The sequence below is a fragment of the Eleutherodactylus coqui genome, chromosome 6 (assembly GCF_035609145.1).
Source record: "Eleutherodactylus coqui strain aEleCoq1 chromosome 6, aEleCoq1.hap1, whole genome shotgun sequence".
NCBI classification, from domain to species: domain Eukaryota; kingdom Metazoa; phylum Chordata; class Amphibia; order Anura; family Eleutherodactylidae; genus Eleutherodactylus; species Eleutherodactylus coqui.
The window spans coordinates 113,688,398-113,705,094 of record NC_089842.1 but is presented as its reverse complement, the minus strand read 5'-3'; the positions used below and the strand labels follow the sequence as shown (position 1 = coordinate 113,705,094).

The 16,697-nt window shown below is 46.7% G+C and overlaps 1 protein-coding gene across 1 annotated transcript in view; it reads right to left on the bottom strand.

Moving 5' to 3' along the window:
• LOC136632478 (nicotinamide N-methyltransferase-like) overlaps nucleotides 1–11,543 on the bottom strand; it is a 47,965-nt gene extending 36,422 nt beyond the window's left edge. Inside the window, exon 1 of the mRNA XM_066607404.1 lies at nucleotides 11,377–11,543. Within this exon, the coding sequence (XP_066463501.1) occupies nucleotides 11,377–11,527 (151 nt within the window). The 5' untranslated portion in view covers nucleotides 11,528–11,543. The remainder of the gene's footprint in view (nucleotides 1–11,376) is intronic.
• Nucleotides 11,544–16,697: the final 5,154 nt, after the last annotated feature.

Genomic DNA, 16,697 nt, shown 5'->3' with positions numbered 1-16,697 from the left:
GTTGGGGTTCTTGAAGCCTACACTAACTCCTAACACTCTCCCTACAGCAGCTCCAGCACGATAGAACTTTCCCTCAGCTAACTCACAAGGCATCTGAGCCGAGCCGCGGGAGGGGCAGATTTTTATACTCGGGTGACATCGGATCTCCCCAGCCACTCACAGCAGGGGGGGCGGTATAGGGCTTGAACGTCACAGGGGGAAGTTGTAATGCCTTCCCTGTCTTTCAATTGGCCAGAAAAGCGCGCTAACGTCTCAGAGAGGAAACTGAAAGTAACCAGAACATCGCGTGGTACTCGCTAACGAGTACCGAGCATCCCGAACACGCTAATATTCGCCCCGGTATCAAGCTCGGACGAGTACGTTCGCACATCTCTAGTTGGGACCCATTAGCTTTTCCTATTTATGACATAATCAATGCTCATGCCAAATTTCATGTTTCTATGACACCGGAAAGTGAGAAAATTACATTCCGCACGTAAAATTTCGATGCCAATTCTTTTGCGCTAGAATTGAATAATCACGTTGGGACCCATTCGCTTTTCCTATTTATGACATAATCAATGCTCGTGCCAAACTTCCCGTTTCTATGACACCAGGAAGTGAGAAAATTACATTCCGCACGTAAAATTTCGACGCCAATTCTTTTCGCTAGAATTGAATCATGGAGTTGGGACCCATTAGCTTTTCCTATTTATGACATAATCAATGCTCGTGCCAAATTTCCTGTTTCTATGACACCGGAAAGTGAAGAAATTACATTCCGCACGTAAAATTTGGACGCTAATTCTTTTGCGCATAGAATTGAATAATGGAGTTGGGACCCATTAGCTTTTCCTATTTATGACATAATCAATGCTCGTGCCAAATTTTCCGTTTCTATGACACCAGGAAGTGAGAGATTTAGATTACGTACGTTAAATTTCGACGCTAATTCTTTTGCGCATAGAATTGAATAATCGAGTTGCGACCCATTAGCTTTTCCTATTTATGACATAATCAATGCTCGTGCCAAATTTCACGTTTCTATGACATTGGGAAGTGAGAGATTTAGATTACGTACGTAAAATTTGGACGCTAATTCTTTTGCGCATAGAATTGAATAATCGAGTTGGAACCCAAAAACTTTTCTTATTTATTTCATAATCAATGCTCGTGCCAAATTTCCTGTTTCTATGACACCGGAAAGTGAAGAAATTACACTCCACACGTAAAATTTCAATGCCAATTCTTTTGCACTAGAATTAAATAATGGCATTAGGACCCATTTGCTTTTCCTATTTATGACATAATCAATGCTCGTGCCAAACTTCTCGTTTCTATGACACCGGAAAGTGAGAAAATTACATTCTGCACGTAAAATTTCGACGCCAATTCTTTTGCGCTAGAATTGAATAATGGAGTTGGGACCTATTAACTTTTCCCATTTATGACACAATCAATGCTGGTGCCAAATTTCATGTTTCTATGACACCAGAAAGTGAGAAAATTAGATTCCGTACGTAAAATTTGGACGCTAATTCTTTTGCGCATAGAATTGAATAATCGAGTTGGGACCCATTAGCTTTTCCTATTTATGACATAATCAATGCCTGTGCCAAATTTCCTGTTTCTATGACACCGGAAAGTGAAGAAATCACATTCCGCACGTAAAATTCCGACGCCAATTCTTTTGCGCTAGAATTGAATAATAAAGCTGGGACCCATTCACTTTTCCTATTTATGACATAATCAATGCTCGTGCCAAATTTCACGTTTCTATGACACCGGGAAGTGAGAAAATTTCATTGCGCACGTAAAATTTGGACGCTAATTTTTTTGCGCATAGAATTGAATAATCATGTTGGGACCCATTAGCTTTTCCTATTTATGACATAATCAATGCTCGTGCCAAATTTCACGTTTCTATGACATTGGGAAGTGAGAGACTTAGATTCCGCACGTAAAATTTCGACGCCAATTCTTTTGCGCTAGAATTAAATAATGGCATTAGGACCCATTCGCTTTTCCTATTTATGACATAATCAATGCTTGTGCAAATTTCCCGTTTCTATGACACTGGAAAGTGAGAAAATTTCATTTTGCACGTAAAATTTGGACGCTAATTCTTTTGTGCATAGAATTGAATAATGGAGTTGGGACCCATTAGCTTTTCCTATTTATGACATAATCAATGCTCGTGCCAAATTTCCTGTTTCTATGACACCGGAAAGTGAAAATTAGATTCCGTATGAAAAATTTGGACGCTAATTCTTTTGCGCATAGAATTGAATAATGGAGTTGGGACCCATTAGCTTTTCCTATTCATGACATAATCAATGTGCGTGCCAAATTTCCCGTTTCTTTGACACCGGAAAGTGAGAAAATTACATTCCGCACGTAAAATTTGGACGCTAATTCTTTTGCGCATAGAATTGAATAATCGAGTTGGGACCCATTAGCTTTTTTTATTTATGACATAATCAATGCTCGTGCCAAATTTCAGGTTTCTATAACATTGGGAAGTGAGTGATTTAGATTATGTACGTTAAATTTCGACGCCAATTCTTTTGCGCTAGAATTGAATAATCGAGTTGGGACTCAATTAATTTTCCTATTTTGGAGATAATTAGAGATGAGCGAACGTACTCGTCCGAACTTGATACTCGTTCGAGTATTAGCGTGTTCGAGATGCTCGTTACTCGTAACGAGTACCACGCGATGTTCGAGTAACTTTCACTTTCCTCTCTGAGACGTTAGCACGCTTTTCTGGCCAATTGAAAGACAGGGAAGGCATTACAACTTCCCCCTGAGACGTTTAAGCCCTATACCACCCCCCCTGCAGTGAGTGGCTGGGGAGATCAGGTGTATAAAAATCGGCCCCACCCGCGGCTCGCCTCAGATGAGTTGTGACTTAGCTGAGGGAAAGTGCTGTTGTGTTGGAGCTGCTGTAGGGAGAGTGTTAGGAGTTAGTGTACGCTTCAATAACCCCAACGGTCCTTCTTAGGGCCACATCTAACCTTGTGCAGTACTGTGGAGGCTGCTGTTAGCAGTGTTGCCCTTTTTTTTTTTTTTTTTTGCTATATCGGCCGTGCAGAGCATTGCGCTCTGCAGTAATACTACAGGGACAGAATTGTGTAGGCAGGGCCAGAAGACATCTTATAGATTGAATATACGCAGTGGTCCTTTGAAAAAAAGATTTGAAAAAAATCTATTTGGCCTGCCTGTCACTGTGCTCAGTGTTGTGGGTCCGTGTCTGCTGGGGGTAAAATTTCTCCAAATAAATACGCAGCCAGCTAAGTGTTACAGCAGGCGTACGCCAAATTATTTCCTGGCTCGGAAATCACCGCTCTGTTGCACTTAAAGGGGTTGTCCCCCGCCGAAACGGGTTTTTTTTTTTTTCAACAGCCACCCCGTTCGGCGCGAGACAAACCCGATGCAGGGAACTAAAAAAAAATCCGCACAGCGCTTACCTGAATCCCCACGCTCCGGTGACTTCTTACTTACCGGTTGAAGATGGCTGCCGGGATCTTCTCCCTCGGTGGACCGCAGCTCTTCTGTGCAGTCCATTGCCGATTCCAGCCTCCTGATTGGCTGGAATAGGCACGTGACGGGGCGGAGCTACACGGAGTCGGCATCCGGCACCAGCGGCCCCATTGAGAAAAGAAGAAGACCCGGACTGCGCAAGCGCGTCTAATTTGGCGATTAGACGCTGAAAATTAGACGGCACCATGGAGACGAGGACGCTAGCAACGGAACAGGTAAGTGAATAACTTATGATAACTTCTGTATGGCTCATAATTAATGCACAATGTACATTACAAAGTGCATTAATATGGCCATACAGAAGTGTATAGACCCACTTGCTTTCGCGGGACAACCCCTTTTATAACAGTGCAACACTGCAGTTCCGTCACACAAATCAGGGACAGAATTGTGTAGGCAGGGCCAGAAGACATCTTATAGATTGAATATACGCAGTGGTCCTTTGGAAAAAAATATTTGAAAAAATTCTATTTGGCCTACCTGTTACTCTGCTCAGTGTTCTGGGTCCGTGTCTGCTGGGGGTTGTAGTTCTCCAAATAAATACGCAGCCAGCTAAGTGTTACAGCAGGCTTGCGCCAAATAATTTCCTGGCTCTGAAATCACCGTTCTGTTGCACTTAATAACAGTGTAACACTGCAGTTCCGTGACACACACATCAGGGACAGAATTGTGTAGGCAGGGCCAGAAGACATATATTATAGATTGAATATACGCAGTGGTCCTTACTTTTGCAAAAAAAGATTTGAAAAAAATCTATTTGGCCTGCCTGTCAATCTGCTCAGTGTTGTGGGTCCGTGTCTGCTGGGGGTAAAATTGCTACAAATAAATACACAGCCAGCTAAGTGTTACAGCAGGCTTGCGCCAAATTATTTCCTGGTGTTCCGTAAGCGAACTCAGCCTCAAACCACAGGCCAATAAGCGGCACATTTAATTACAGTGTTGTGTTTCTGCATTCCTGGTAATACAGCATGCTGAGGGGTAGGGGTAGGCCTAGAGGACGTGGGCGCGGCCGAGGACGCGGAGGCCCTAGTCCGGGTGTGGGCACAGGCCGAGCTTCTGATGCAGGTGTATCGCAGCCGACTGCTGCGGCATTAGGAGAGAGGCACGTTTCTGACGTCCCCAAATTCATCTCACAATTAATGGGTCCACGCGGTAGACCTTTATTAGAAAATGAGCAGTGTGAGCAGGTCCTGTCGTGGATGGCAGAAAGTGCTTCCAGCAACCTATCGTCCAGCCAGAGTTCTGCGCTGTCCACTGCTGCAACTCAGAATCCTCTGGCTGCTGCTCCTCCTTCCTCCCAGCCTCCTCACTCCATGAAAATGAGACATTCTTAGGAGTGGGCAGACTCCCAGGAACTGTTCTCGGGCCCCTGCTCAGATTGGGCAGCAGTGGTTCCTCTCCCACCAGAAGAGTTTATCGTCACTGATGCCCAACCATTGGAAAGTTCCCGGGGTCCGGGGGATGAGGATGGGGACTTCCGGCAACTGTCTCAAGACCTTTCAGTGGGTGAGGAGGCCGATGACGATGAGACACAGTTGTCTATCAGTGAGGTAGTAGTAAGGGCATTAAGTCCGAGAGAGGAGCGCACAGAGGATTCGGAGGAAGAGCAGCAGGAGGACAATGAGGTGACTGACCCCACCTGGTTTGCTACGCCTACTCAGGACAGGTCTTCAGAGGGGGAGGCAAGGGCAGCAGCAGGGCAGGTTGCAAGAGGCAGTGCGGTGGCCAGGGGTAGAGGCAGCGCCAGACCGAATAATCCACCAACTGTTTCCCAAAGCGCCCCCTCGCGCCATGCCACCCTACAGAGGCCGAGGTGCTCAAAGGTCTGGCAGTTTTTCACTGAGAGTGCAGACGACCGACGAACAGTGGTGTGCAACCTTTGTCGCGCCAAGATCAGCCGGGGAGCCACCACCACCAGCCTCACCACCACCAGCATGCGCAGGCATATGATGGCCAAGCACCCCACAAGGTGGGAAGAAGGCCGTTCACCGCCTCCGGTTTGCACCGCTGCCTCTCCCCCTGTGCCCCAACCTGCCACTGAGATCCAACCCCGCTCTGAGGACACAGGCACTACCGTCTCCTGGCCTGCACCCACACCCTCACCTCCGCTGTCCTCGGCCCCATCCAGCAATGTCTCTCAGCGCAGCGTCCAGCCGTCGCTAGCTCAAGTGTTTGAGCGCAAGCGCAAGTACGCCGCCACGCACCCGCACGCTCAAGTGTTAAACGTGCACATAGCCAAATTTATCAGCCTGGAGATGCTGCCGTATAAGGTTGTGGAAGCGGAGTCCTTCAAAAGTATGATGGCGGCGGCGGCGGCCCCGCGCTACTCAGTTCCCAGTCGCCACTACTTTTCCCGATGTGCCGTCCCAGCCCTGCATGACCACGTCTCCCGCAACATTGTACGTGCCCTCACCAACGCGGTTACTGCCAAGGTCCACTTAACAACGGACACGTGGACAAGCACAGGCGGGCAGGGCCACTACATCTCCCTGACGGCACATTGGGTGAATTTAGTGGAGGCTGGGATAGAGTCAGAGCCTGGGACCGCTCACGTCCTACCCACCACCAGAATTGCGGCCACAGCTCGGTGGTGGTATCTGCGGCGGTGTATGCTTCCTCCACTAAACCCCACTCCTCCTCCTCCTCCTCCTCCAACGCAACCTCTGTCTCGCAATCAAGATGTGTCAGCAGCAGCACGTCGGCAGCAGTCGGTGTCGCGCGGCGTGGCAGCACAGCGGTGGGCAAGCGTCAGCAGGCCGTGCTGAAACTACTCAGCTTAGGAGATAGGAGGCACACGGCCCACGAACTGCTGCAGGGTCTGACAAAGCAGACCGACCGCTGGCTGGCGCCGCTGAGCCTCCAACCGGGCATGGTCGTGTGTGACAACGGCCGTAACCTGGTGGCGGCTCTGCAGCTCGGCAGCCTCACGCACGTGCCATGCCTGGCCCACGTCTTTAATTTGGTGGTTCAGCGCTTTCTGAAAAGCTACCCACGCTTGTCAGACCTGCTCGGAAAGGTGCGCCGGCTCTGCGCACATTTCCGCAAGTCCCACACGGACGCTGCCACCCTGCACACCCTGCAACATCGGTTTAATCTGCCAGTGCACCGACTGCTGTGCGATATGCCCACACGGTGGAACTCTACGCTCCACATGTTGGCCAGGCTCTATGAGCAGCGCAGAGCTATAGTGGAATACCAACTCCAACATGGGTGGCGTAGTGGGAGTCAGCCTCCTCAATTATTTTCAGAAGAGTGGGCCTGGTTGGCAGACATCTGCCAGGTCCTTCGAAACTTTGAGGAGTCTACCCAGGTGGTGAGCGGCGATGCTGCAATCATTAGCGTCACCATTTCTCTTTTATGCCTCTTGAGAAGTTCCCTGCAAAGCATAAAGGCAGACGCTTTGCACTCGGAAACAGAGCCGGGGGAAGACAGTATGTCGCTGGATAGTCAGAGCACCCTCCTGTCCATATCTCAGCGCGTGAGGAGGAGGAGGAGGTAGATGAGGAGGAGGGGGAAGACACAGCTTGGCCCACTGGTGAGGGTATACATGCTGCTTGCCTGTCATCCTTTCAGCGTGTATGGCCTGAGGAGGAGGAGGAGGATCCTGAAAGTGATCTTCCCAGTGAGGACAGCCATGTGTTGCGTACAGGTACCCTGGCACATATGGCTGACTTCATGTTAGGATGCCTTTCTCGTGACCCTCGCGTTACACGCATTCTGGCCACTACGGATTACTGGGTGTACTCACTGCTCGACCCACGGTATAAGGAGAACCTTTCCACTCTCATACCCGAAGAGGAAAGGGGTTAGAGAGTGTTGCTATACCACAGGACCCTGGCGGACAAACTGATGGTAAAATTCCCATACGACAGCGCTAGTGGCCGAAGGCGCAGTTCCGAGGGCCAGGTAGCAGGGGAGGCGCGGAGATCAGGCAGCATGTACAGCACAGGCAGGACAACACTCTTTAAGGCCCTGGACAGCTTTATGGCTTCCCAGCAAGACTGTGTCACCGCTCCCCAGTCACGGCTAAGTCGGCGGGAGCACTGTAAAAGGATGGTGAGGGAGTACGTAGCCGATCGCACGACCGTCCTCCGTGACGCCTCTGCCCCCTACAACTACTGGGTGTCGAAGCTGGACACGTGGCCTGAACTCGCGCTGTATGCCCTGGAGGTGTTTGCTTGTCCTGCGGCTAGCGTCTTGTCAGAGAGGGTGTTTAGTGCGGCTGGGGAAATCATCACAGATAAGCGTACCCGCCTGTCAACCGACAGTGCCGACAGGCTAACACTCATCAAGATGAACAAAGCCTGGATTTCCCCAGACTTCTCTTCTCCACCAGCGGACAGCAGCGATACCTAAGCAATAGGTAGGCTGCACCCGCGGATGGAAGCATCGTTCTGTATCCCCATCAAAAACGGGGACCTTTTCGCTTCATCAATCTGTGTATAATATTCCTCCTCCTCCTGCTCCTCCTCCTGAAACCTCACATAATCACGCCGAACGGGCAATTTTTCTTAGGCCCACAAGGCTCAGTCATATAATTTTTCTAAACAATTTTTATACGTTTCAATGCTCATTAAAGCGTTGAAACTTTCACCTCCACCAATTTTTATTTTAACTGGGCTGCCTCCTGGCCTAGTAGTTACCAATTAAGCCACATTAACAAAAGCGATTAATAGGTTTCACCTGCCCTCTTGGTTGGCCATCGCCAATTTTTCTGATGTACATTAGTACTGTTGATACAGCAATTTTTGTGGGCCCTCGCCTACAGTGTAATCAAAGGAATTTTTAGCCCACCTGCATTACAGCTGACGTTACATCCGCTGTGTTGGGCAATGCAAAGGAATATTTTTATGTACCGCCGGTGGGTTCCAGGGAGCCACCCATGCTGTGGGTGCACAGGGAGTTGTAACTACATGTGTCCACTTCTAAAGAACCCCATTCTGACTGGGGCATGCAGTGTGAGCCGAAGCCCACCTGCATTAAACATGACATTACTACCTCAGCTGTGTTGGGCAATGCAATGGGATATTTTTATGTACCGCCGGTGGCTTCCTGGCACCCACCCATGCTGTGGGTCCACAGGGAGTTGTAACTACATGTGTCCACTTCTAAAGAACCCCATTCTGACTGGGGCATGCAGTGTGAGCCGAAGCCCACCTGCATTAAACATGACATTACTACCTCAGCTGTGTTGGGCAATGCAATGGGATATTTTTATGTACCGCCGGTGGGTTCCAGGGAGCCACCCATGCTGTGTGTGCACAGGGAGTTGTAACTACATGTGTCCACTTCTAAAGAACCCCATTCTGACTGGGGCATGCAGTGTGAGCCGAAGCCCACCTGCATTAAACATGACATTACTACCTCAGCTGTGTTGGGCAATGCAATGGGATATTTTTATGTACCGCTGGTGGGTTCCAGGAAGCCACCCATGCTGTGGGTCCACAGGGAGTTGTAAATGCATCTGTTTCCACTTCTAAAGAACCCCAGTCTGACTGGGGCATGCAGACACCTTGACAGAATGAATAGTGTGTGTGGCACATAGGTTCCCCATTGCTATGCCCACGTGTGCAGCTCCAGATGGAGGTGGCACAGGATTGGATTTCTCATTGCTTCTGTACAGCATTGTGGGCTATCGCCCCGCCCCTTTTTAAAGAGGGTCCCTGCCTAGCCGTGCCAACCCTCTGCAGTGTGTGCCTGCTTTTCCTCTGGCAGACGCACTTATAAATAGACATGAGGGTGGTGTGGCATGAGGGCAGCTGAAAGCTGGGCAGGGACAGTTTGGTGTGCGCTGTGGACACTGGGTCATGCGGGGGGGGGGGTTGTGCAGCATGTAACCCAGGAGAAGTGGCAGCGAAGTGTCATGCAGGCAGTAATTGTGCTTTGTTGGACGTAGTGTGGTGCTTAGCTAAGGTATGCATTGCTTATGAGGGCTTTTCAGATGTTAAAGTTGTTGGGGGGGGGGCACTCTTGCTGCTATTGTGGCTTAATAGTGGGACCTGTGAACTTCATATGCAGCCCAACATGTAGCCCCTCGCCTGCCCTATCCGTTTCTGTGTCGTTCCCATCACTTTCTTGAATTGCCCTGATTTTCACAAATGAAAACCTTAGCGAGCATCGGCGATATACAAAAATGCTCGAGTCGCCCATTGACTTCAATGGGGTTCGTTACTCGAAACGAACCCTCGAGCATCGCGAAAAATTCATCTCGAGTAACGAGCACCCGAGCATTTTGGTGCTCGCTCATCTCTAGAGATAATCTATGCTCGCGCCAAATTTCATGTTTCTACGACATCGGGAAGTTGGAGAACTTTTGGCGAGTCAGTGAGTCAGTCAGTGAGTCAGTCAGTCAGTCAGTGAGTGAGTCAGTGAGTTAGTGAGGGCTTTCAGCTTTATATATATATATATATATAGATGAGATTTTCCAAGCAACCACGAACATTTGCCTTCTTTTGCAATGTTAACCCTTCACCAACTTCATCTTTTAACACCCTTCAAGTGAGCGCTACCCATCACCTCCTAATTACATTGTATTAATACGCTACCTAATAAAGATGTGCCACATGCACGTTTAAATAGGCAAAGCATCAGGGTAAACCTTGGAGAATTGTTTGGGGCAAATAAATCCACATCGGTCAGGAAATATAAATGCCACTGTCAGAACTGACAAAGGCATTTAAAAGGTTATCAGCTGTGATTGCAGCTGTTGTGGGTAAGTGTCAGCTGCAAAGACAGTGGATACCTACCTTGTATGGAGAGAGCTCAGCTCCCAAGCCAATTCTATGCACAGCATATGCTGTGGATATCTATATACATTCTACCTGCATGGAGTATGTGCAAATAAGATGCATATACAGTAGCTGTATGTCTGTAGGGAAGGGGTTAATAAAACACAGCAAAATGCAGGCTCAGAAATCCTAGGAGTGCGCATTAGTATCTAGAAAACATTTTTTATAAACTAAATTCTATTTTTCATAGCATTCTTAGATACCTTTTTGGTTACTTGAGTTTCACTGAAGAGCCATATCTGCAGTTCTTTCTTGGGATGCCTGGGGGTCTGATTTTTATACCATTTACTAGGTACTAGATACTACACAGGTATAATCTCTGTTCACTAGTTCTCCTACAGTATCTTCTTGACCATCTCAATGTTGACTTTTTATCTGCTCCGGTATCACAATTGTTCCTAGTTCCATAGAATCTTCTATTAAACACAGCAATATGACAACAATGCACAGAGAAGAATGTGCTAAACATCTTTAGTTGAAAAATATTATTATTTCTGCTATTGGTGAGCATAAACGTATTGCTGGTGCATTTTCTTAAACAGATTAAATCTTGCATTGAGCACTAAATTCTGGAAATTAAATTAATTAAAAACAAAGGTGGAAGAGGTCACGAAATGACAGAAGTAGAAATAAGTAAACCACAATTGCCTGATAATAGTAGCTTTGAATTGTCCCATAACTGAATTTTTAGAAGTAAGTAAAAGGTTTGGTTTTGTGTTAAGGTCCATTGAGACACAACGATTATTGCTCAAAATTTGCTGAAAAGCAGTCTTTTGAGCAATAATTGTTGTGTGTAACTGCACTTACATCGTGCAGTTTTCGTTCTCCCGTCGCTCATCCTCCTTCAATTAAATCAATTAAAGTACTGAGAGGAGATAAGAAAATCCCCCACCCAGTCTCCTCATGGGCTGCATAGTGTTGGGTGCGTGTTGCATTATTGATAATGATACAGTTAGTGTTGTAGGTATAAACATTCTTCTATAATAAAAATATAAAAAAGTACAACAAATTAAATGTAGAAACTGAAAAATTAAATAGGAATAGTTAAATGTAGAAAAATACATACCTGCTGTGAAAGTTTTTTTAAGATTTTCAATGGGAAATATCAAGGACTCCTCTCCAAAGACCATCTCAGGTTTATCTGACAAGTAAGCCTCCAGAAAGTGTCTGGAATCAAAGCCATGTACATGATAGAGCTTATGAGTAGAGGAATCCATTATCTAACCTTCACAGTCTGATAAGTAAGTACTGAGTGACCGATTCTGTACCTGGAGGTCTTTATATGATCACTAGGAAATCGATCTGCAATTTTTGTTAGCAGGAATGACTTATCACATGAGTATTATTATCTTCATGTGATAGTCAAGGTAACGTATTATAATAGCCTAACATAAAACATTAATCAACGTCAAACAAATCTGTTTTATTGTCATAATATCAATGGGGAAAAAATCCACAGAAAATTGTCAGTCTACAATAGTTTTTCAAAAGGAGTGCATGATCAACCATCTAGTAGGGATTGAATAATTGATTTTAGAGTTGAACTGAAACAGACCTTGCCTAATGAAATAAAATAAATATTTAGTATAACTATACAAGTCAGCACATAACACTAGTCAACAACATTTTTGCATCTGGTGCATGATACATCATTTCTTATGGATTTTTGGGTGTAGAATCCTAATTTTACTTTGGGAAATGATGTATCACATAAGGGTTCTATGTAATTTACATTTTTTTTCTGTTTATTAAAAGTGCATTTGTGCTCTCCTTTTCTGGTGAATTATGTATATATAATTAAAGCAGTGACTATGCTGAACTCTTTATTTGTATGTAAGATACAGTGGATGAAGTTCTAAATATGAACACTACAGAACATTGTAGTTGTGCGAGAAAGGTAGCGGCATTAGCCTATAAAGGTTCTGCTGTTTAGTGCATGTTGTAACCAGTATAAAGCACTTCTCTTTATTGTTATTTCAGCATATTGTTTTTTTCTTGAGTTTTTGTACCTCAATTTGTGTTTACTTTGTCTTTCCTGTGTGAGCTAGTGAATCATTCTGATATATCAAACTTATAGTTAGTACGATGGCAACTGCTAAACTTTGTTGTTGTGTAAACCACCCCGACAACTTGAGGGACTTACCTCTTAAAGGGGTTGTCCCGCGGCAGCAAGTGGGTCTATACACTTCTGTATGGCCATATTAATGCACTTTGTAATGTACATTGTGCATTATTTATGAGCCATACAGAAGTTATCAAAAGTTTTATACTTACCTGCTCCGTTGCTGGCGTCCTCGTCTCCATGGTGCCGACTAATTTTCGCCCTCCGATGGCCAAATTAGCCGCGCTTGCGCAGTCCGGGTCTTCTTCTCTTCTGAATGGGGCTCCGTGTAGCTCCGTGTAGCTCCGCCCCGTCACGTGCCGATTCCAGCCAATCAGGAGGCTGGAATCGGCAATGGACCGCACAGAAGCCCTGCGGTCCATGGAGACAGAGGATCCCGGCGGCCATCTTCAGCAGGTGAGTATGAAGACGCCGGACCGCCGGGATTCAGGTAAGCGCTGTGCGGGTTTTTTTCTTTAACCCCTGCATCGGGGTTGTCTCGCGCCGAACGGGGGGGGGGGGGGGGGGGGTTAAAAAAAAAAAACCCGTTTCGGCGCGGGACAACCCCTTTAAGGAGCGACTTGTGGAAAACCCTATTGAAAGGCAGCATTCCTTCAAGCCAAAGTCAGATTTTTTATACAAGCCTTGTTACAATGACCAGGAATTAAAAGCAAAACCATACTCCATATACATACAGCTGTTTCAGGGTTTTTGCCCTTGAAGGAATGCTGCCTTTCAATAGGTGGCACTGTGGAGGATTTATTCCATTTCCCTTATTTGCATATTACCCAAAGGAGCATGCATGGCCATTTGAGTCTCCTCACTCACTGTATATAGTTGCTCTCCCTAAGGAGAAAAGATAGTGTTTCTGACCCCCGTCCCAGGCCTCTCACTAGCAAAGCCAGACTCCTACTGTATAGTGATGAAGGGCAAAAACCCTGAAACAACTGTATGTACATGGAGTCTGGCTTTGCTTTTAATTCCTGGTCATTGTAACAAGGCTTGTATAAAAAGTCTGACTTTGGCTTGAAGGAATGCTGCATTTCAATAGGTGGCACTGTGGAGGATTTATTCCATCTCCCTTATTTGCAGAAGAAGCATGAAATGCCAGACGCTGAATGTGTATGGGTATTGCTAGCAAATCCGGCCAACGCTAAATAATTGACCCAGAGACTCTGACAATCACTTACGTACATTCTGACGTACTGAACCAGTTCCTGATTCATATGTTCTGTCTGCCCATTAGACTCCGGGTGGAAGGCAGAGGAAAAGGACAACCCGATACCCTTACAAAAAGCCCTCCAAAACCGGGCAACAAATTGGACTCTCCGGTCGGAAACAATATCCTTGGGGACCCCATGCAGGCGTACAATCTCCTTGATGAATATGGTCGCTAGCTCAGGAGTGGACGGAAGCTTCTTAAGGGCAGTAAAATGTGCCATTTTAGAAAATCTGTCGACAACCACCAAGATCACCGAGCACCCCTGGGACTCAGGCAAGTCGGTAATAAAATCCATCGACAGATGGGTCCATGGTCTCTCCGGAATGGGAAGAGGAAGAAGTGGGCCCTCAGGCCTTCCCCATACACTCTTCCCCCAGGCATAACTAGGGCAGGACTTGACAAATTCCTTGATGTCCCGAAACATTTGTGGCCACCAATACAGACAGCCACACAACTCCAGGATGCCTCGGACTCCTGGATGACCTGCTAAGACCGATGAATGGACTTCCTCCAAAATGAGAAGCCGCAAGGCCCTGGGAACAAATAAGCTCCCCTCAGGGAGGCCTTCTGGAACGGCCTGCTGAGCCGCCCGAAGTACAGCAGAATTGTCGGATGTAAGGGCAGCTACCACCACGCCCGGGCCAAAAAAAATACTCTCCGGCTGAGGCTCCTTTAGCTCAGGTACCCCGAAATTGCGGTACAAGGCATCAGCGTTGACATTCTTGGACCCAGGCATATATGTGACTACGAAATTGAAGCGTGAAAAAAATAATGCTCACCTTGCCTAACAAGCGTCCAAGCGCTTGGCGGACTCCAGATACACAAAGCTCTTATGGTCCGTGAGAACCGTAGTAGTATGACGAGCACCCTCTAAGAAATGTCTCCATTCATCAAATGCCCATTTTATGGCTAATAATTCCATGTTGCCAATATCATAGTTGTGTTCAGCATGATTAAACTTCCTGGAAAAGAGGTACTGGTTGGAGACCAGTTCGGCCTGGAGATTCCTGCGAGAGGACTGCCCCCACACCATGCTCATCTACTTCAATGATAACCGGGCGATCAAGATCCGGCTGCGCCAAAACTGGTGCTGTGGAGAAAGCCCTCTTGAGAAGTGTAAATGTTTTCACTGCCTCCTGTGAACAGGAATCAACCCTAGCCCCCTTATTGGTCAGTTCGGTCAGGGGCTTGGCCACTACCGAAAAGTTCTCAATAAATTTCCGATAAAAGTTTGTGAACCCCAAAAAACATTGTAACGCCTTTAAGTTGGCGCGTTGCACCCATTCGGTGGTGGCCTTGACCTTGTCCGAGTACATCCAGTTGGCTGACGAAGAAATGACATATCCAAGGAAAGCAATCTCCTGTACCCCGAAAAGACATTTCTCCCGCTTAGCATACAAATGATGGGCTCAAAGACGGGAAATAACTATCCGTAAATGCCTAACATGACTCTCCCAATCAGAAGAGAAAATTAGAATGTCATCCAAAAATAGAACCACGAACGTGCCCAGAATATCATAGAAAATGGTATTCATAAATCCCTGAAAAATATCTGGCGCATTACATAACCCGAATGGCATGACTAGACATACAAAATGTCCCAAAGGAGTATTAAATGCCATTTTCCATTCGTCCCCCTCTCTGATATGAATGAGGTTATAGGCTCCCTGAAAATCCAGCTTAGAGAACCCACGGGCTCCTATAACCTGGTTGCGGAGGTCTGGGATTAGGGGCAAAGAGTACTGATTTTTGAGTTATCCTGTTCAAAGCTCAATAATCAACACAGAGCCGAAGGCCACCATCCTTCTTTTCCACGAAAAATAACCCTGCTCCTGCGGGTGATTCGGAAGGACATATATGCCCCTTGGCAAGACTCTCGGTAATATACTCCTTCATTGCCTCGCATTCAGGCACAGTTACATTATATATCCCCCCCCTTAGGGATCTTGCTCCCGGGAATGAGATCGATTTTGTAATCCCATTCATGGTGCGGAGGTAACGTCTCAGAAAGTTGTTTCGAAAACACGTCAGCAAAATCCCTTTAGATATGGAGGAAATCTCCGGATATTACACTCAGTTAAATGCACCTGGACGGAAACCAAATGCTCACTGCACTCCTGCCCCCATTGCACTACTTCAGAGGTGGACCAATGAATCTGGGGATTGTGAAGTCGGAGCCAGGGTAGCCAAAGGACTAAATCAACTGAAAGGCTCTCCATCATTAGAAAAGAACACACCTTCGAATGTAGCGCCACGACAGAAAAATTTAGTTCAGGAGTCCTCTTACTGATTAACCCCGCTAACAACGGTGTGGAATCAATACCCAAGACCCGAATTGGAGGGTTCAAAGGCTGCAGACATTGACTTACCAAATTCATAATTAATAAAGTTCGCGGGGGCCCTCGAATCAATGAAGGCCCGACCGATAAGGTGATGAGCATTATAAAAAATGGAAAACGGCACAAATAACTTGGAACATTCCGGAAGTACCTGGGCTCCTAGGCGATCCCTCTGGACATCGCCTAGGAACGGGTGTTTTCCGGCAGCTGTTTCTTGAGACAGTTGGTGACCCGATGACCTGGACCCCCGCAATAAAGGCATAAGTGGTTCCTGATCCGGAATTCATTACATTCCTGTTGGGACATAGAACCCACTTCCATCAACTTGACTTCTTTGGTAGCTGTGGTCGTGATTTTCGGACCAGATCACAGGCAGTTCAGTCCGAGTCATAGCCTATTCTAACGTCTCAGGTTCTGGGTGCGACAAAAACAGGTCTTTTATGGACTCTGACAACCCAGTCAAAAATAAATCTTTCAGAGCGCAGTCATTCCACCTTGACTCCACACAAAACTGAGAACATAATTCTTCCGCGCGACGTACCCCCTGCCGAAGACTCAATAACGTACTCATTGCGTTCCCAGCCCTATCTCACTCATCATAAATCTGCCCAAGGGCTGTAAAAAAAGGCATCTACCGATTGGCGAGAGCAGGAGTCGGGGGGTAACGAAAATGCACAGTTTTGAGGGTCGTCCCTCAAACGAGAAATAACTATGCCCACCCCCTG